At 36.4% G+C, this 22647-nt stretch overlaps 1 protein-coding gene across 1 annotated transcript; it reads left to right on the forward strand.

Annotated features, from left to right (window-relative positions):
* The first annotated feature begins 3172 nt into the window (after window positions 1-3172).
* Window positions 3173-21688, forward strand: LOC121420446 (ras-related protein Rab-32-like). Its single transcript, XM_041615089.1, has 6 exons — window positions 3173-3600; window positions 10592-10717; window positions 14881-14959; window positions 17669-17850; window positions 19164-19307; window positions 21514-21688. Exons 1-6 carry the CDS (start codon window positions 3598-3600, stop codon window positions 21622-21624), a joined length of 645 nt encoding a protein of 214 aa, XP_041471023.1. The 5' UTR covers window positions 3173-3597; the 3' UTR covers window positions 21625-21688.
* Window positions 21689-22647: the final 959 nt, after the last annotated feature.

The following is a 22647-nucleotide window of genomic DNA, read 5'->3' on the forward strand; positions in this document are numbered from 1 at the left end:
TCTCTAAGATGATAAAAAATATATGTCTTAGGGCTGAGCTAAATTACAGGATTATATAGCCTGGTGGGATGTTATGAAAACTGCTTGATCAGCAAGATTGGCTTATTTAAAGGAAATACTAAAATATCTAAATATGCAAAAGTAAACTTTTAACCGTCATGACAAATAAAATGTGATAAATAAACAGAGAAAGAAGAAAAATGGCATAAAGTGGCCTACATCATTTTTGTCTCACCTGCATAGCAGAGTGAGACTATAAGCGCCGCTTTTCCGACGGCGACCGCGGCGGCGGCGGCGTCAACATCAAATCTTAACTTGAGGTTAAGTTTATGAAATGACATCATAACTTAGAAAGTATATAGACCTAGTTCATGAAACTTGGCCAACAGGTTGATCAAGTATTACTGAACATCCTATTAGAGTTTCATGTCACATGACCAAGGTCAAAGGTCATTTAGGGTCAATGAACTTAGACCATGTTGGGGGAATCAACATCAAAATCTTAACCTGGGGTTAAGTTTTTGAAATGTCATCATAACTTAGGAAATATATAGACCTAGGTCAATAAACTTGGACATAAGGTTGATCAAGTATCACCAAACATCCTGCATGAGTTTCACGTCACATGACCAAGGTCAAAGGTCATTTAGGGTCAATGAACTTTGGCCGATTTGGGGGTATCTATTGAATTACAATCAAAACTTTAAAAGTTTTTGGATCTGATTCATGAAACTTGGACATAATAGTAATCAAGTATCACTCAACATCCTGTTCAAGTTTCAGGTCACATGATCAAGGTCAAAGGTCATTTAGGGTCAATAAACTTTGGCCGAACTGGGGGTATTTGTTGAATTACCATCATAACTTTGAAAGTATGTTGGTCTAGTTCATAAAACTTGGACATAAGAGTAATCAAGTATCACTGAACATCCTGTGCGCATTTTAGGTCACATGACCAAGGTCAAAGGTCAATGAACTTTGGCCATAATGGGGGTATCTGTTGAATTACTATCATAACTTTGCAAGTTTATTGATCTGACTTTTGAAACTTGGACATAAGAGTAATCAAGTATCACTGAATATCCTGTGCAAGTTTCAGGTCACATTATCAAGGTCAAAGGTCATGTGAGGTCAATGAATTTTGGCAACATTGGGGGTATTTGTTGAATTACCATCCTATCTCTGTAAGTGTATTGGTCTAGTTCATAAAACGTGGAAATAAGAGTAACCAAGTATCACTGAACATCTTGTGCGAGTCATAGTAGTTTTCAAAGTCAGCACTGCTGCTATGTTGAATCGCGTAATGCAGGTGAGACGGCCAAAGGCATTCCACTTGTTAGTGAACCGTCAGTGATATAGGCATATGCTGATTGTCAAAATTTCTAGTAAAAATTTGAATTGATGTCATTAAAGTGTTCTCAGTCATCATTCTCACCCTTATAATTATATCCAACCTAGTAAAAATGCTTTGTGATCTAAGCAGGTAAATTGTTCAACTAAAATAAGAGAATGTATTTTAACAACAATATTTTGATTTTCCCATTGTTTATTGCTTAAATCTAAAGTTAAAATATTGGAGAATTTAATCTGAAATAATAATAATGATAAATAGTATTGTAAATTGTTTCCATTCTTTTACAAAACCATATATCTAAAATGATTATAAACTTCTACTATCCTTACTTTTTGAAAGTAAGTTAATTGGAAAATGGCGAGATACAAATTGTAAATTTATTTATTTATTTATATTTATTGGTTTTCTTTATTTCATACTGCAGGGTAGGTCTGTTGAGTTATGCAAAACTGCTTTCCAAAGGCACCCTGTAGTTTAACAAAATAATTCAACATCATATAGCAAAGCAATTTATGTAACAATATAGTAAACACATAATACATTAATAGTGAAATCAACAATTATTCATGGAATCATTACATTTACATTCAGTGTAATTACATCAGGTATGACAGTTAGAATTTTAATGATTTACAGTGTTTTTAGAATGCATGGAGGGACGTGAATTTTTGTATATTACAAGGGAGAGAATTAAATATGACGGCAGCAACATATTCAAAATATTTTCTTTTATAATATTTCCCTGGCAGGGTATTTGAAGGGGACATAGTTCAGAATATCATGTTACGTTTGCAGATAAGTGGTCCCAAATAGACTGGGGTTAAAGTCGTTTTGTATTTTGAAAGCAAGAACACAAATTTGATATTTAGTACGTTCCTCCACTGTTTGCCATTTGAGTGTAGACAGCAATTCATGTTGGGGAGTAAGATAGTCCGTATTCAAAATTATTCGGGCATACTTATTCTGCAGTTTTTGTATTTCATTTTTGTTGGTTTTGCACAGGCTCCCCCAAGATGTACAACAATTATCAATGTAAAGTAAAATCATGGCAAAATGTAAATTCTTAAGAATCCTAGGCGGAATGACAAATTACGTACATAATTTGTTTCGTTGAAGCCCATTATCAGGTATTCTAGGCTGAAAATAATATGAATGGAACAGATAAAAAAAAAGAAGACTTACACAACATTGAAAATTTGATAAAATTTTGAAAAGGAATAAGGAAATTGTGACATTTATACATTTATTTCGGTTTAACAGTTCGGCATTATTCCGGTTTAACAATTCTTTGAATGTCTTTATTACTATTCAATGAGCATCATAATGTCATATTCCCATTTATTCTTTTGTATTTTATTACTAGTACATACTATGTTTATTCAAATTTTGTCATCCAAGAACAAATTGAATTCGAGGAAACTGATTTAGTGCATGAGATATCCGTTGCTGCAACTTATTTCATGATACGGAGGACATTATACACACATGTATGAAAATATGAAATGATTATGATTTCATGTAATACTAGTAACATAATGTAAGAAAAGTAAAGTGTGAATGTGAGTCCTCAGCCCATCTATATTCATGACGATTTGCATAAAATTGTTAAAAAATATTGCTAAACTTTAAAATTCAATAACTCCGTTAATTTTAATCAGATTTTGATGAGATTTTAGCAATTTGATTGGTGAATTTTACTCTACTAGTATTTAGAAATGATTATTTTCAGCCCGCAATATCAAACATTTTGATATCGCACATTGTCTGTCTTCTGTCGCAAGCTGGCGGTAGATAAATAAACAACGCTTAACAGTCACCTGACACGACTCGGTGATCGTGAGAGAGTACCGGTGTAGCATCCAACAAAAACCGTCGAAGATTTTCCTGTTAATTACTGTTGCGAGTAATTAATTCATTTATCATTGTTAGCTTCAACATCAAACAAGGATATTGACTTTGAAAACAGTTCATGGAAAACAGAGGAAGATGAAAGACCTCTTCTACAGGCCCATTTTCTGAGACAACGGCTAAACGCCAAAACATCGGAGATCAGACTGAGACGTGCTGCTCAACTCAGGCCAGGAACGTCCCGATCCCCCGACTTGTTACGGGAGGTCGGTCCATGCTCGGAGAGCTACACCAGAGTATCTTCTCTTCTCGTGTAGACTACACACATCAGTGACCTTTTACGTAATCTGGGTATTCTGAGAGTTTCTGTGTATCTAGACAGCTCAAGTGTTGCAATGGTAAGATCTCAAAATTAAATGAGTGCTGGTTAAATATCTATCGAGTAAAAAAAAAAAAAAAACTTGACACCTGCACCTCACATTCATACAAACAAGTCACAAGTGAAAACTTAAATCCGCAATTTAAAGGAAGTCCACCCCCCAAATAATATTAATGAAAATTAGATGGAAATTTATCTAGAATAATGCTGTAAATTTCATCAAAATTGATGTAAAATGAGAAAGATGTGACATTTTAAGATATCGCCTATTTTATATGCCGGGGGGGGGGGGCACTTCCATTGTCATTGACGAGTGGATACCATGCGTGAAAAGTACCCTAAACATTTTCCATATTCTGAAAAAGCACCCTAACAAGTATTGACGTCTGAAACCCTAGTTACCCTACCCTAACAAGTATTGGATACAAAACGATACTCTTGGCAAGTAGGCCTATATATTCCTAGAAATGAACACCTAAACAAGTATGTAACGGGTCTGTCGGTCGTCGCCGCGGTTTTACCATTTAGTTTAGTACGGCCCACCTTCCACACCTCGCACAAATCTAACTCTAAACACGTAGTGTTGGGGCAAAAAGGACATCCATATTTATAAAACATTTTAATTTTGTTTTATCATCCCCGCAAATTTTACCCTAAACACATAGCTTTCCTAGTGAAATAGATACCCTTTTCATTAGTTTTGTGTTTTTGACACCCTTATCACCACAATCTTGATAAAGACATCCTTTTTACATGTTTTTTTGGTCGCGCATGGTATCCACTTATGTAAGTGGCCACCCCCCCCCCCCAGTAAATATGTTTTACTGTAGAACTCATTTTCTCAATTTTAACAAAACTGCTAAGAACTGCCTAATACTACCGGCACTACACTACCGTATCATACCGGCACTACACTACCATATCATTCTGGTCTGTTGTAAAAGAAATCATTGAGATCAACCTGCAACATTTTTGTCTCGCCCACCAGAGGTGAAGGCGAGACTTAGGGATCCAAATGTTGTCCATCGTCCGTCCGTCACAAATCTAATGACACATAACTCCACAACCGTAAGGTGCTTTTCAACCAAACTTGGATGGTAGATGGACTTGGGGGACCTGCATGTTATGCCGCAGTTGGAGGTCACATGGTAAGGTCAAAGGTCATTTTCAGGTCAACGTTAAAGTTTACATGCAAGACTCTCTTATGACACCTAACTCTGCAACCGTAAGTCACTTTTCAACCAAACTTGGATGGTGGATGGACTTGGGGGACCTGGGGCCCGTTTCTCAACACCGTCTCTTGACTAAATCGGAGATAGTGAGCTACTTGTCCGCTAACCGTTTCACGAAGCCCTCTTTACCAAGATCGGGTACAACAACCTCACTAAATATTTATGACACCTCCGAACCTGTCACAACTTCTTTCTTAATGACGTAGTGGCATCACGTGGGTAGACTATGACATGCAAAAGTGCCTAGAAATGTGAAAATTATAATCTTACGTAATCAATCAAAGATGTTGAAATTACATCAAAAAACAAGTTGGATAATGCATTCTATGATCATTGTAATACAAAGAATCTACAAAAACTGTTGGTAATACTCCATAAAACCATTCATTTTGAAATAGTAAAATAATTTATTTGATAAAGATTCTACCACGTCAGGCCATCCATAAATGGACTCGTATTTGTCGTTTTCAGACCCCTATTAACACTTTGATAAATTCTATCTCTAATTTATGCATAAAATTTGTCAAATAGTAAGTTTCAGTATCTGAGATTTAAAAGAAAATTGTTAAACTATATTTTGATGATGTTTGGAATCGTAAAATACCGCATAATTATCATTTTACAACGAAAACCGTTATGGTTTTACTTTCGTAAACTATTAAAATTGGATATCCCGGGGGTACCCATCTCAACGTCCACATGTGATTTTTTAGTCACGAGATCAATTATTCATAATTCCATATTCTCAGCAATTGAATGCTCTACATGTAGTCTTCATGGTCTAAGTATGTATGGTGCATAATATTGCTATTATTCTTAAAAGATGAAATTCCCAATTCATCACAATATTTGCAATTTTGTTATAATTTTTCTTTTTGAAAATTATGCTATTTTGTGACTAAGGCTACATCTCGTCTGCTCTTTTTACCAATAATATCGATATCAAGGTATTTTAGTTAGGAAGCCTTTCGAGAAACGGGTTTAGTAAGATTGGAACTAACTCCGTGGTTGGTGGATAAAGATATGACTAATTTGTCCAGGTGTTGAGAAACGGGCCCCTGCATATTTGGCTGCAGTCGGAGGTCACATGGTAAGGTCAAAGGTCATTTTCAGGTCAACGTTAAAGTTTACATGCAAGACTCTCTTATGACACCTAACTCTGCAACCGTAAGTCACTTTTCAACCAAACTTGGATGGTGGATAGACTTGGGGGACCTGCATGTTATGCTGCAGTCGGAGGTCACACGATAAGGTCAAAGGTCATTTTCAGGTCAACCTTACCTAACTTCGCAGCCATGAGGTGATTTTTAACCAAACTTGGATGGTAGATTGACTTGGGGGACCTGCATGTTATGCTGCAGTCGGAGGTCACATGATAAGGTCAAAGGTCATTTTCAGGTCAACATTAAAGTTTACGTGCAAGGCTCTTAAGGCAAGTGTTATTCCATCCCAGTCATATTACAATGAAGTTTTGATACAATTCTGTTGCATGCCCTCGCGAATCACGATATTTCTGGTTATTTTTATACGTGGGCGAGACACAAAATTGCTTTTGCCTTGTTTTCTTAGAGCTTCGCAAGTCAATGCTTTCAAACAGTCAAAGATTTCCAACTACATGTATGCCTATGGCTCAAAGAACAAAGGATGTTTAAATAAACAACAAATAAATGCAGTTTTCTTTAACCAAACATGATCTTCAGTCCTTGAAAAAAAAGTTTCTCTTTGGAGAAAGTGAGTCTCAGAGTCATGGAATTCTTCCAAAGAAACTGATCCTCATTCCATAGGAACACCAACTATGCAGTGTTCATTAGCTTGTACCAAGCCAGTTCATCAATTTGGATTGAACCAGTCAGTGCATGTAGGAGCTCCCTACTTTAGAGGATGCAGAAACAGCAGAAATTGTTAGCGTCTTCATGACGTCAATTGTTATTTTCTATATATGTAAATTCTAGTTTAACTTGATTTAATTATGAAATAAAAGGCTAAGAATTAGTATTGAAATGTATGATTTCAAAGTTTGTGTCTGGGTGAAGGATTGTATTTTAGGTGTTTGCACATTGTTTTGAATTTTTTGTTAATAAAAAAAGTCTTAAAAGTGAAAAAAAATCAAATCAAATAAATCAGATTTTATGTACATATAAAAAAAAATTGCCAACCCTGTCAATCAATCAGTAAGTCAATCATCCAAAATCTGCATCACTATCTTCATTATCATGAGATACATGTACTCTTCTGTTTCTCCTCCCCCCCCCCCCCCATTCCATCTGGAAGATAAATCTTCCAATGTGATCAGGATGTTGCTCTCGGGTACAATGTGTATCTGCGTACAGAAGTGTGTACATGCGTACAGAAGTGTGTACATGTATGCTAAATACATTGAACACTGTATATTAACCCTTTGATAATAAAATGGCTAACTATTTCAGGATATTGCCATATTGGGTATAATACTGGAGGTTACATTTGACAGTCTTAAGCCTTGGAACTTACATTGTACACTACAGGAAATTAGGGGGGGGGGGAGGATAGCAATGTACATGTAAAGTGACCCACTTGTAGTACATGTACCTGACATTGAATGGTAATGTGTTCCTTCCTTATCATTACCACCCTCTAATTATCAAAGGACATTTTCATGTGTGTGCCAGGGCTCCACACTAACCCTTTGTTACTACTGGTCCAACCTGTTCATGTCGGACCAGTAGATACCCAGTTTTTCAATTGTTTAATGGTCCCAACCTAAAATTTACTGGTCCCCCAAAATAAAGAAAAACATAAAATAAGACCTGAGTTTATTTTGCTGTGTTTTATGTGCTTTTTTTATTGCCCCTCCCCCTGAAAAAAACCCACTAGGCCTACATACTCACCATAATTTATGGAAGCCATTGCTCAATTTTTGAGAGCCATTTTTTAAGATGCCAGAGCCAAATTATAATTTACAAAAGAAGAGAATTATCATAATTTGTATTGATATCAGTTTGATGTATTTTTACTGATGGGCATAGGTGCTGTGGCTGGGGATCGAACCCCAGACTTCAATGAGTCAGGGCTGTCAGGCACTTAGACCTCTCTGCCACACCACCTCCATCTTTCCATGCATTGACCACCGTAACATATAACAAGGCCTGTACATGTATATAAACTATCCTGTCATTTAGAATTAGATTGTGAATTGAGAATTTGATTGCTTGTCAGCTGATGTACATGTGACCCGATGTAATATAAATTGCACATAAACATCATATGTACATCACTTTTTTTTATCCATATCTCCTTCATTTGGAGGTTTCTTTTTTTACCTGGTTTTGGTCAATTTGGTGTCTAACCCCGTGTTTATAGGGTCTTACCATGGTAACGCTGATCAACAGCCAATAAGAATCAAGGATTCCTTGCAAATTACTATTGGATGTTCAAAGTTTAATGGTAACTTGAATGCGACCGGGCCCAGAATAGTTACATGTACAGTGTAAATGCCATCATGTGGGGTTGACTATAATCCATTTAGTGATATTTATCTCTCTCTGCCCCCTATTTCATATCTTCAGTTTATGAGGCATCTAATTCTAAACCCCAGAAGCTAATTTCTATGACTCTATAGTTTCATGCTGGTCAATGCATGAACATACAGTACATACATGTACATGTATGCAGTGCAGTATGTACATGTACAGTACATTGGACATGTATATCGTATCGCCCCTATGGATAAATGACTTTTTAAAAATTTGATAAGATATATTTTGCAAATATCTGTAAGATCCAAAGAAGAGAAATTAAAGCTATATAAAGCTGCTTGCTATTGTCAAACTTGTATTGTCTAATATCCAGGAACCAAATGACGATGGAGCCTACTCTTTGGCAAAAAAGCCCCTAAAATTTGTAAATTTAGGTAAAATCATCTTCTAACTTTACAAAAAATGTTTTAAAAGTAAGAATTTTAGGAAAAACAAATTGCCTGCCCCCCAAAGCAAATGAATAGACACAAAATTAAAAACAGAGAAAAATGCCACCAAATAAAGAAGTTGTGGCCAAAACTGTGATTTTGGGGGGTTTTGGCGGCCATTTTGAATTTTGGCCCAGCACACTTTTGTCTTGTTATCGTTTCATGTTGAGATACATTGCAAGGAATAAAAAAACTGTTGCCATCTCAAAATGACAAAAAAGGTATTTTTCAGCCATGTATAGCCCACAGTGTGTAAATGACAAACCAATTCAAAGGAAGAACCTTGAATTTCTGAGATTGTGCATATCCTATGTTCTCTTGATGTCCAGCAGGGGGAAAAATGCACTGGGGCCTTGGGCAATCCCCCACCCCCCCCCCAAAAAAAAAAACGAAAAAAAAAAATGCTCAAAATTTCTCAAATGAGCTCTGGAAAATTAATAAGAGCCCCTGAAAATCTCTATGAATCACTACAGTACTTCTCCAATGTTTTACTATCCTATATTTCGCTTCCATTGTGTTTTGTATGAATTACAATGTATACCCCTCAGTAGAAGATACAGGCCTTCTCTTCAATGTTCTGCTTCAGTACAAAGAGACACAATCACTGCCTTGACTTATTTCTGAATATACTTTTCAAAGTGAAGGTGTATAAATACATGTACAAATATAACATGTACATGTATAGTGAATGTACAGTTCCTTTGGGCAACTGACCCTGTTCATGTTACAAATCTTTTACTTGGGCTTGTCCACTGGTGAGCTCTTTACACCATACAAATGTGTGTTGAATCAAGAGATTATTATGATGCAATAGAGTCTTTCTTTGTGGACTTGTTAATCACTGGAGTACACCGCAGACTAGTTTTTTAAATAGATCTCACCTGAGTTTAAGGTGAGTAAGCATTCTTCAGATTCAGATCTACATGTACATGTAAATTTGCGAGGAAATCAGAAGAGGGCTGTTAAGAAATTGTACAGTGTGTCTAAAAAAAAAGAAGCTGTGTCCTGGCAATGGCTGATAGTTGTTCCTTTTTTTAAGCGCCTAAGAACTCTGCCGAGAACTCTATCAAAAGCAGGAAAAAAAGAAAGAAGACTTTTTTGTTTTCACATTTCAAAAAATATACATGTTTCTGAACATATTAGAAACATGATGAAAATAACATTTACTGTTTGACAAGATATTCAATATTAATGTGAAATTTGGGGGAATATATCTACATGTATTAAAATAGCATCTTATAACAAGTTATAGCTAAAGACACATCACTGTACCTCTTTAATGGTTCTCAAAATGTTTACATGATGATATAAAAAGTTGAAATATGAAAGTTTCAAAGTCGATTGGAGAGGAATCCATGTATTCTTTCCGAAATCCCCAGTTTACACCTGACTTTCATTATCCGCCCACACTCTGTTTTTTCCAGAAAATTCTTTACAGTCACATGCATCGTATGATCAATATTCTTTTTATCACCTGGTACAGTTACGACAAACCAATACTAAATGCACCATCATGTCGAGTCTCTCATCCTCTCACTCGGACGGTTTGGAAGAGGAACTTACTGAGTGGGTATGAAATTGTAAACCCATAATAACCAATGATCCTGACATATTGTCTCATCTGCAGCCTAAAAATATTTAAAAATGAGATCTTATAATTTGTTATTCCTGTGCCCTCTTCAAGCATACCGGGCAGAGTCTGTTTAGGAGAGTGTCTCAGAGAGTATTTGAAATAACAACCTCCACTATAGGCCTACAGTATATTCCTGGATATGATCCTCATTTCTTTCTCTTTTTTTCCCCTTTTTGCAAATCTCTTTGCCTCCACCGTACAGGCGGCAGCAGGTGAGAAGAGAGAGCATCTTTATAAGGTGCTGGTCATAGGAGACTTGGGAGTCGGCAAAACCAGTGTCATCAAGAGATACGTCCATCAGTTCTTCTCACAACACTACAGAGCCACAGTAAGTTTGCCTTCTTATGGTTCCTTATTGCAAGTAAGGTATCATTTAAACTCATTGAGCACTAGGTTCCTCGGATAAGACCTTGTGCTTCCATGGTCCTCTGGTTGCTTGCTTACAAGCATTCATTTAGAATTCTTTCTACATGTTAGCAATCAGGTGAAACAAAATTACTGCCATTCACCCCCATTTAACAACTCAACCCTCTGGGCCCAAAGAGTGACGATGATGATCTAATCAACCACAACTACGAAAAGCCAGCAATGTCAAAATCTAAAATACATGTTTGTTCCAAATATTTTCTAGATGTGATGTATATTCATACATTCACTGTTTTCTTGACAATTCCTAATGCTCCTCTTTGTTTTCAAAGGACATTGTGCAAATTTCCTGGAGAAAAAATTATGACATTGATTGATTTCCATATATACAGGTGTACTTGAGGTTGATCGGATCAATTGTAACTCTTGGGGAAATGGGAATTGTCCCTGAAGAACTAATGAGAATTTGTGCATTTTACATGCAGCACCAACAATCATTGCCATGCAAGGTCCTGTGGGTCAAACAGCTTACTAATCCCAGTATTGACCCACCACACTTTTAATACTGTGAGTGAGAACATAAAAATGAAAGAAATAATCATATGACCGATGCATCCGAAGCACAAGGGAGAATGAGGATTAATCTGACAAGTAGACTCACAAGCTACATTGTAGATCACAGGGAGGCGGTGGTGTTTAAACTTTAAAATGAGGTTTTAACCTCTATGAAATATAAAACACATTGATTGATGCATGGCGCTGGTCGACGAACATAATACAGGATTAACACGAAGGTGGGACATCACAATACGGGATATAATTTGCGCGCATGCATTACAAAACACAAATTCAGCAGTGAATGTGGTCAATGGGTAAGATGCTCAGCAGTAATCGTCAGCAAAAGAACTAAATGGAGTGTCTTTCAAGGATAAAGGAGGCCCATTCCCCATACTTGTAAATGGTCAGCCTAGTGCGATCATGTACCAGGCAAAAGATTTTTTTTTAAATCCCGGAATACTTTCTGAGCTCACCTACCAAAATTTGCTGCATACATTTACTTTTACAGTTTACAATGGACCCTTCATACATGTATACATGTATGGTAATTTCAGGGGATCTGTTTAGTTCATTTCAGGGTTCTTGGAAGCTTTTTTTTTGGGGGGGATTATTCCAGAGCACAGGTTTATTTATTTTTTGTTTTTGTTTTGACATTCTGCCATGTCGTGTCTTTCTTTTCATTTTATGTTAGTAGCTCCATGATTGTACGATATTGATTACTGGTACTTATACATGTATTTCTCTTTCTCATTTCCATAGTACAGGAGTCTGTATAACTAACACCCCAGAATATGAACATGGCATAGATCTTCTTGGAATAAAATTTCTTACAGATTTCAAGTCATTCTCTTTTTATCAATTTGTCTCTGACTTTCGTTGAAAGTGTTCCTGTACCAACTAGTAAAAACAAAATGGTGCAGATTTCCGAAGGAATCGTAATATTCCCAGGGTTGTATGATAAAAAGTTTCCCCAAACCAAGAATAAGCTAGGGAAGTTTTTCTGTTAATAACCATTTGGAATGTAATGCTTACGTAATGCTGAAAGTGTAATTTTTTCTTCTTGGAACTGCCAATTAAATTGCAAACGGTTATATCACACATGCATAGCATACATGTACCTCTCAAGCAGTGACCATTCACTACTTTACTCATGCATAAATTTTCACAAATACTGCCTTTATACTGATGAATAGGATAATACTATAAAACAGATTGTCTTGTAATGCATGTTTGTGCACAAAGTCAATATATGTTAGTAATCTGTGATTTGATAATATGACAAAGATCAAGTGCTTAATTAGTAATGATTTCCTATCATACTTCAAGTACATCCACGCTGATTACATGCCTCGTTAGAAACCAACATCAATCTAGGTTCATTTACACCAAAGGAAAACAAAAAGTATTTTTTAATGCAAATTGAGTGAATATGTATGTATGTGCCTACAAATAGACTTGTACAGTGGGGAATGTATTACATTAAAAGTCTTTGTTAAGGAATGTACATGTAGTTAAATATGACTTTGGAAATAACTTGAGTATAAACCCCCCTCCTCCCCCAAAAAAAAATATATATTCATGACATGAATGTACATGGAGATAAACTGGGACTTTATTTTAGCCATTTATTCTGAAAGGGATGGTCCGGGCTGAAAGTATGTATAGCTTGATAAATAGAGTAGAATTCATTGAGCTAAATGCCGAAAATTTCATCAAAATCTGATAACATTAACGACCACATTTTGAGGTGTTAAAATTACATGTCCTAGAGATTAAACATAACACCAAAGAGTGTAAATGTAACAACAAAAGGTGTTGTAATAACACCTATAGGTGTAAAACTTACACCACCAATTTAACACTGGTGTAAAATAACTGGTGTGGTCCTCTATGTATGTACACCGGTTAACACCACAGTTTTTGCTGTGTCCATGTCCTTTTCCGTTCTTTGGTATTGCCTGCCAGTTTACAGTTTACAAGTTTCATCCAATGACAAAATTTTGAAAAATCCTTTATCTACACGTACCTGTCGATATTATGTTTACAGCTGTAATACATGTATACACATTCAGTTGTGTGAACGAACTGTATCACTTGATTTTAGTGACTGGGATCAATTTCTGATTTGGTTCCTGAACTAGAGCCAAAGTCCATTTAAACTGGAACTTGTGATGATAATGCTTAACCCCTGTACGTGTTGATTTGATTTAAAATTTTCATTTTGACTGTTTCTGGGTATGTGACATCGGTAGTACAATAAAGATAGTACATGTAATTACAGTATAAATGACTGCATGAGTCATCCTTCTGTATAAACTCAAAACATTATGTTAAACCAGGATTTGCAAATTGTTTGAACTAATTATAAAATAATAAAACAGAGTTAAACACATTTATGTGGTTCCAAAGAGCTTTACATGTAATTGCTAAGTCACATATGTTGGCATGAACTTAGAGATTTCAAAGACAAAGGTTTGTTCTCAGTTTTGGATCAATTTTTTGCCTTTAAAATGATTAATATCTCATTCCAGGATCCAGATCAAAATGATCAGCTATTACCCTAGGGTTCCAAAGTGTGACTTCACAATTTTTTTTCATTTTTTGCATTTTGTCAGCATTTTTGGTACATGTATCATATTTTGGCATCTAAGCCCCAGTGTTGGCACTTCGTATTCAAAGATGTAACACATGATCATTCCCCAATAAAAGTACTCCCTTTTTTGCATGGTTTCAAGTACATGGTCTGCAATTTTGACCCCTTTTAAAGAAAAATTCCAGTAATTGCAGTTAACACTGATTTCATGAGAAAGTCTGTAAAACAAGGCTTAATTGTCAGTATATCATCAAGGATCTAGATCTGGTACAGTTACTGTTACATTAACTGAACTTTGTGAAATCTTGAAATCTACGCTGAAAAATGTTCACACCGAAGACCCCCAACACAGATAAGCGCACGTGGGACAATGTACAATTACTGCTTAGAATGTCGGGCCCGACGCTCTACCCGAATCCTGTGCTTATTTGCTGATTTCTCAGCAAATACACAATTTCTTCCAGAATCCTTTGGCACATGCGTTTTATTTATACAAACAGACACTTTGGTGGTCATTTCATTGGATTATGTATGAACTTATTTTGATATCATTACCAAAACTAGCATTTACCTTTAACTTAAAAAGACAAACACATTATGGAAATTGATTATGAATTCATAATTAGTCCCATCAAATTCAATGTTTTATTGGCCTGGTGCTAAATGCTATGAGCCAGGCAAATTACACATTGACTTCAGTGGCGTTAATTGTGTATTCATTGGGTCATATCTTGGTCCCCCATGAACTGGTTATCACCAAATTTGCCCTCTCTTTCCTTTGCCTCTCTCATCTACATGTACATGTATCTCTTTCTCTCTTTCTCTTCAATTGTTTTTTACTCATCGTTCTCTCTATCATTGCAGATTGTTTTTTTTTTCACTCTTTGTAATGATTTATATTTCTTCTTTTCATCATTACAGATTTGTTTTTCACTCTTCCTAATGATTTATTTTTCTTCTGTTCACCATTGTAGATTGGTGTCGACTTTGCCTTAAAAGTGATTAACTGGGATGCAGATACACTAATCAGATTACAACTATGGGATATAGCAGGTAAGAGAGAATCTCACGAATGCTAAAATGAAATGAATGAAGGCGGTATAACATTCTTATTAAAAGTCTGGTTTGAAAAGTATGGTCTGAATACAATCCCCGGGGGGGCACTCAGTATATAATGCATAGTGGGTATGTGCCGCGGAGGGGACCCCCATTTTCACACTCAAATTTCCGTTCCAAGGCATAGCATTTTTGCCTTGTTGAGAAAAAGAACAAAGAAAGCCGCTCCAAGGTATAGCATTTTCTTCTTATCGAGAAAAAGGAAGAGAGAAATCCGCTCCAAAGCTTCGCATATTTTCGTTACGCTGCTCCGATCGCATTGAATGAGCTGCAATTTTGGTGAAAAGCGGCCACAGAGCTCCCCCGGCGGAGCCCGCGCTAGCTGCATCATGCACGCATGACCGTTCCATAGGGATGCATACGCACTCACACGCTGGCGATCCGTTCCAAGGATCCCAGTTTTCACAAACATTTGTCGTTCCGAAGCCCGTTCTGAGGACCCTCCTTTTTACAGTAAGCCCGCTCCAAGGCCCCCGTTTTTTGTCTCGCCCGCGGCACACCCCCACCACTTTTTTGGTCGAGTGCCCCCCCCGCGATACAATCATTTCGTGATAGGGAGCCAAGCATGACACCATTCTTTATTGAGTCTGTAGATCTACATGTATGTTTGATGTTCTGCATATTTGGCAGGACATAATGTCATGTGCCTTTGATATGATGGTGGATTTATGGTAGGTGAATTCCTGGGCCGAGGGGGGGGGTAGGGGGTTCAAATTGGTTGTCCAATTCCTCTCCCTCCCCATTATTCTGCCAGTTCAGAAATTGGAGAGTTTAATATCCACGGCTATTAGCCTAGTACATTATAATAAAGGGGATTATCTTGTATATTTTCACTTTTGTGAAGATGCAAAAATAGAGAGTAGAAATATCTTTTAAGGGCCACAGTTTCCCTGATCCTGGGAATCATATTTTCTTTGGGTTGTATGGATGTAAGCTAGCAGAGTACATGTGTCTACTACCGTACCTGAGATTTGAGCATGTAACCCAAACCTTCATCCTTTTTATGCAGTAGGAAGCTTCTTCAAGACGTGTCATTCCCAACATTGACATACAATATGTTAATTAAATGATGCTGTTTTGCTTAGAACTCCACCATTTGGTTTTGGCTTTGGAAATAGAAAGTAGAAAGTTTTGAAAGTGTACATCACATGATTAAGATCACTGCTTGCCAAGGAAGGTTCACATATTGTATTTGTATTATGATGCTTAAACTTGTTATTGGAAATCATATACTCTGTACTAGTATGCACAACTTAGGGCCTACTACATGTACATGTACAGTGCACATGTATGAGCAGGTTTGTTTACATATCATAGGCCATAGGGGAAGTGGTTTAAAGTACTTTGAGCACATAATAGTCAAGTATGGCTTAATGGCTTCAACCATCAAATGTATCAGTTTGAGTTGATAGATTAAGATATGATCCACTTTATCATTGTCTATCAAGCTGAACTTCTGAATCATGCATATTATGTGGTACATGAATATAACATGTAAGTTTAGTTGGAATCAAAAGTTTGACTACCCCTATCAACATGTACATGTACACTGTGTATGCCATTCCAAGGAAATGTTTCGCATTTGTGAAAGTCGTAAAATCTGCACATACCATAACATCATTTATATTTGTTCTTTCATAAACAAACTAGCTGATCATGTGATTGCTTGAACCTGATCTTCAGATGTACGGTATATTTAGTGTACCTATCCATTGAACAAAAGGGTTTGCTTAATAATGTCTGTTCATATACTGGTACATTTATTTACATACATGTATACATGTATGTTCCACAAATCTTTAGAGTGCATTTCATAATCATTTCAATTGAAAAAATATTAAAAAAACTGCATAAAAGTTAGCAGATTTTGATATGTACCAATAAAATGAATAAAGTGAAGTTGCTTACTGAAAAAGCAATGCTTGTACATGTAAGATGGCCCCCTGTCAACATTTTAATACAAGGGTAAATATGATTAAAACATGTTTCTCTGAAAATCAACTTTCAAGGTATGAAATATATTGAATTTCTATGTTTACCCATTCTTAATATGTCAACATGCACTATAACCTTTTCTGACTTAGTACATGGTGAGAACATGCCTTTTATTTGCCCATGTTCAAGTCAGGGCTCATTGTAGAATGAGTCACATTAAACACAACTAAAGAATATCAAGTGCAAGTCCCTAATATATACATGTATACACATTTCTTTGTTTGAAAATTAACTTTGCTTTTTATTTTTTGAGTTGACAACAACTTTTTCTGCAGAGCTCCTGTGATAGGAAATGAAATCCAAATTTAATTATATGAAATAAACTCTTAAAATAGAAATACTCTAAAATTAAATCTTGGGCCGAGCAGCCACTGTGCCGCATCAAATCGACTTAGCTGCATCCCTTGAATTGTTGAACGCTATTAACAGGGTAGCAACAACTCCCAACTTTTAACGTCTTTTGGTCTGACGTGGCTGGTGCTCACACTCCCAACCTCCCGGTTGTGAGATGGATGCTCTACCAACGGAGCCAACAAACCGGTATGATGTATTGTTCATTCTTATAGCTTTTTTTTAATGAATCGTGTACAAAATCTTACAATCAATTTTAAATATTAATTCTATGTCTTTGTATAACTTCCCCCATTACAGGTCAAGAAAGGTTCGGCAACATGACCAGAGTATACTACAAAGAAGCTGTAGGGGCTTTCATCGTCTTTGACGTGACCAGGGTGTCAACGTTTGAAGCCGTAGCCAAGTGGAAGCATGATTTAGACTCAAAAGTGCAACTCCCCAACGGTAGTACCATTCCAGCTGTTCTATTAGCTAATAAGGTGAGGAGAGCCTCATGGCTGTTGATGAGGGAGGCGTAATGGTTTGGCTGTTTTGACTCTGAACTTGTAACCAGGAGATCGTGTGTTCGAATCCCATCAAGGCCTAGCGTCCTTTGATGTTAATCCACTTTTTTTACTACCACTCTCCACCCAGGTGTTAAATGGGTACCTTGTAGGATGTGAAAGCCTCTGGAATATGGCTAACAATGTAGTTTTTAAACTTTTAAAGAAATACATGTACATGTACTCCCCAGAGAGTGGAGAAAGTGCATACATGTACATACATCTAGTGTCCTAGCATGTCAGGATTTCATTTTTTTCATTGTTGAAATTATACAATAATTCATTTTAGATTTGAGAATAAGGACCAACTTGACTGAATCATATAGTATTTAACAATGCTCATTCCACATAGTCAGGGAGGATTTAATAGTTGTTTCGCTTGATGAGGAGAAAAATAGGATATTCCCTATTTTATGTGATAAAAATACAAATGAAACAGTGAGTGGATGACGTTATCAGTCTCCTCATTTGCATACCAACCAGGATGTGCGTGCTGTATAACTGTTTTGCGAAATTAAGCAAAACTTTAAGATGTCATAACTTTCTCATTTTACATCCGATTTTGATGAGATTTTCAGTGTTGTGCTTGTTGGATTTTTCCTTTGTTTTAATTCTAATAAACTTTTGTTGGGGTGGACTTGTCCTGTGATTTTGAATGTATTTACAGTGTATTTTCTCAACCTGCTGAACTCCATACCAATTCACAGGGAGGCTTTTCCATAGAACTGTTCCTTTTTATACAAATTTTGTGAATAGCACATTCTGCATTTTCTGGTCGAAAATGCTCAACTTCTGAGATTATTCCAGTTGATGTGCAAGGCTTAATATATGATACCTAATGATCCATAATAAACCACACCTATAATGAAATATTTTATTTGGAAGATTGACTTATAGACTATACTGCACTTCCTTGTAAAAGGCTGGTGACTTAGTGATTATTTTACAAAGGCTTGTATGCTAAAAGAAGTTTCAATTGTACCATGGATCAAAACCATATAAAATTTTAAGTACATAATAGAACCTATTTCATTGTGTACATGTACACTAAAGAAAAATCCAACCATAAATGTGAGCTTTTGGCTAGGGGCACTAAAGTTACTCTTGAATGAAGTGTGATTATACAAGAAATCTGCATAATCCATGGTTTTGTACCATGGTACAATTGAAACCTCTTTCAAGAATATGGGATGTACAGTATGTGCATCAATTAATCCTAATTTTGCTTGACCTTTTGTGCTTAATTTCAGTGTGATCAAACCAAAGAAGGCCTTGTGAATAATAGCAGTCAGATGGACGAGTACTGCAAGGATAAAGGATTTATCAACTGGTTTGAGACATCGGCCAAAGACAACATCAACATTGATGAAGCTGCAAGGTTTCTAGTCACCAGTGTAAGTGCAATTCTGAGGCAACTTGTTAAAAAGTCTTTGTCCTCCCTTAAATCGGGATCCCCTCATAAAGGTGCTACATGTTTTTCTGTATTCCATTACTTTGTCAGGATTCTTATATGAAAGGTGAGGTTCTGACTTTTTCAAGGTGCTTATTGCAGCATTTAAAACTCTTACCTCTTAATCAAATTGCTGCACTATGCTAAGTATTTTCAGTAGGTCACCTTTCCGTGCTAAGTCCCAACTCCTTAAGACCGTTAATCAAGTAAGTTCAGGCTGATTCAGCGCTGCTCTGAGAAGCATAATATTTTGGTCAGGTCCAGGGGCCCGTTGCAGAAAGAGTTGCAATCAATCACAACTCTAAAAATCATGCGCAACTTTATTTTCAACCAATCAACAGCGCGCATTTGGGACTTGCGATTGATTTTTTGACTTGCGTTTAAACGCAACTCTTTCTGCAACGGACCCCAGACCAAGCGCGAATCAGGGCCCCATCTTACAAAGAATTGCATGCGATCCAATCAATCGCAACTATGGAAAGCCATCAACGTCAACATAGAAAAATGCATGTATGTCAAAGAACTCTTTTAGATATAAATGTATATCCATAAATTCATTGATTTCTTGAAATAGGTTGTTCTCCTTTGTTTATAAAGGACATTTTGCAATTTCCTGTATAAAAAATTATGATACTGATGGATTTTCATAAAGTTACGATTGATTGGATCAGTCATAACTCTGTAAGATGGGTGGGTGTTTTATAAAGCCGTTCATAAAGTTAAAACGACTTTACGCACGACTGGAACATGTTCTTAGGTCATAAATCATATCACATAGCACAAGAAAGGATCACCAGTCGTGAGTAAAGTCATTCGTATCTTACGAACAGCTTTATGAAACATCCACCGGGTAACTACTGAAAGGTATCTATTCGGCCCCATTGCATTATAATGGTATTAATAATGATATAGATATATTTTCCCAAGGAAGCCATTCACAGGAATCCTTGAAATTCATCTATTAATGTCACATTTTCTGTTTTTCTTGGTGATGGACTGGATTTTATACACAGGAAGAGTTGAAAAGAAATTCATGAAGATATACACCCTACTCATGAATAAATCCAGACTGTCACCAAATAAAAAGACATGAAGTTGTGAAATGATTTTTTTGATAGTTAGGGGCAAATGGAATGGAACCAGGGGAATTTGATCCTGTCATTAACTTCTTCAATGCACAAGGATCTTCACCTCTAACTTCCCCAGAAACGACCATTATTAAAATTCTGAGAAAATTGCATTTCATGGAATGTATATGAAGTCAAACACGTTTTTCGTAAGCTGCTTGCATGTGCCTGAATGAAATTGAAGCTTAGATTTATTATTCATTTGTTATTCTTTGACTAAATTGATTTTTTTTTTCTGATTTTAATCTTAATTTTCAAAAGCAAACCTAAATTTTTCATTAACAATTGTTACTGAGTAGGGTACGCGTTATTGAGAAGACATTTTGTGCTTATTGTGCGGTACAGTACAATGGTGAAAAGATCTTCTTGGATTCTTCATTGTCAGAAACAATAGAAGCAAAACCTTGATGGTGTCATTAATGACTTCCTCTTTTAAATTACTCTCCAACTGTTTTTAGGAGAACCAATTAAGAGCACCAAAAAAAATGTCTGAAAGAGGGAATGGCCACATGACCATTGTTATAATGCGATTTATGTATAGATCTAGGAAAAAATGCAAATTTTTCCTTTTGCAATCTGATGCTCGGCTTTCAATTTTGTATTGTCTACCCCCCCCCATCTTCTCACTCTCTATTTCTCTCTCATGCTCACTCTGACTTTCTATAGATCTCTACATCTGGGTCCCATAACACAAAGGGTTGTGATTAATCGTACGTTTGATTTTCGCGATTGATTGGTACATTGTAGTCAGTGCAATCAATTGTAAAAAAATGTTCTACGATGATTGCAAAGCTTTGTGTGAAGGGCCACTGTTTTTGTTCAAATTTTGAAAATGATGCGACCCATTGCTTTCTAGAACTAGACGGTTCCTGTGCGAATCTTTTAGGAATTGCAGTACAGTAGTTCTCATTATAGATTTTCAGATTGATTTTCTATTGTGATGATAGAAACCTCTTTTACTTTTGTCGTTCTCTTCCCTTTTAATCTCTCTCATTCCATTGTCTTTTTTTTCTAACCCTGCAGATCCTAGCAAACGACAAAGCAATAAACCACGAGGAGACGGAACCGGATGGGGACCCTTTCAAGTTAGATGGTGAAAAACCACCGGTAGAAGAGAAGGGGGCATGTTGCTGACCCCTTAGCTATTACCCTTCCCCCCCCCCCTCTTCTCTCCCTTTTCTACCATTCAGTGGCATACATGTATATGTATTTACATGTGCAGTACACCTATTATTCCACAGCTATTAAAATGAATTTATACCTGAGCTGTATGGTGTCTGTTACTAATCAGTCACTGTTGGATTGGAATGTAATGTACGTAAATCTATTTAAGGCATATGTTCACCCAATCTCAATTATTTGTATATGTGAGATCCATGCTGGCTCGCAAGCAGATCTAGGGCAATTAGAGGCAAGATTATTATGTTTGACCCATACATTGAGACTCTTGACAAACGGGTTCTAATTTAAAGCTATCAAATCAACTTGTATATTTTTAAACAAAAGTTTACTAATATATTCATTTCACATTGGTCATTTTCTTTTGATATCTTTTTATCATTTTTATTCGAGAAATCTTTGTTCAAGGTTACGCTTCTACTGAATAGTAAGTTGACTGAAAACGGTAACACGCTTACACAGAGCTACCATGTCTCACGCATTATGCGTGAGACTCAAGCATTTTGGACTCTTGTTCATCCCCTCAAGTCTCTGTCTCATGCAACTATAACAGCCTATCCCCATATACATTGTACACAATGTCTGTGATCTCACTCAGATTCACAGAAAATCTCACGCATAGCTGGTCTTTGAACTTGGCATTTCTGCTTACAACAACAACAAAAAAATCAAGACAATAATGCTTTCAAGATCATGCAGCTGCACTTTTGTACATCTTTTGGTAATCACTTTTTACCATGCAATCATTACCTGTGAATCTTGATGGTTGTTTGATGAACTAGGTTGCTTTCAGGTTACGATCACAATATGCCGGTTGTCCATGAATATTCAGACAAGAATGGTCAAGAATTCTCCTAGGTGTGTGTTGTTCCCCTCCCTCAAATAATTGGTATTGAATCTCGGTATGATGATAAGTTTGCATTTTACTTAGAACTTAAAGTTCTCTTGCTGTTATATGATCAGAGTTTCATTCAAGTG

This window comes from Lytechinus variegatus, chromosome 1 (genome assembly GCF_018143015.1).
Source record: "Lytechinus variegatus isolate NC3 chromosome 1, Lvar_3.0, whole genome shotgun sequence".
NCBI classification, from domain to species: domain Eukaryota; kingdom Metazoa; phylum Echinodermata; class Echinoidea; order Temnopleuroida; family Toxopneustidae; genus Lytechinus; species Lytechinus variegatus.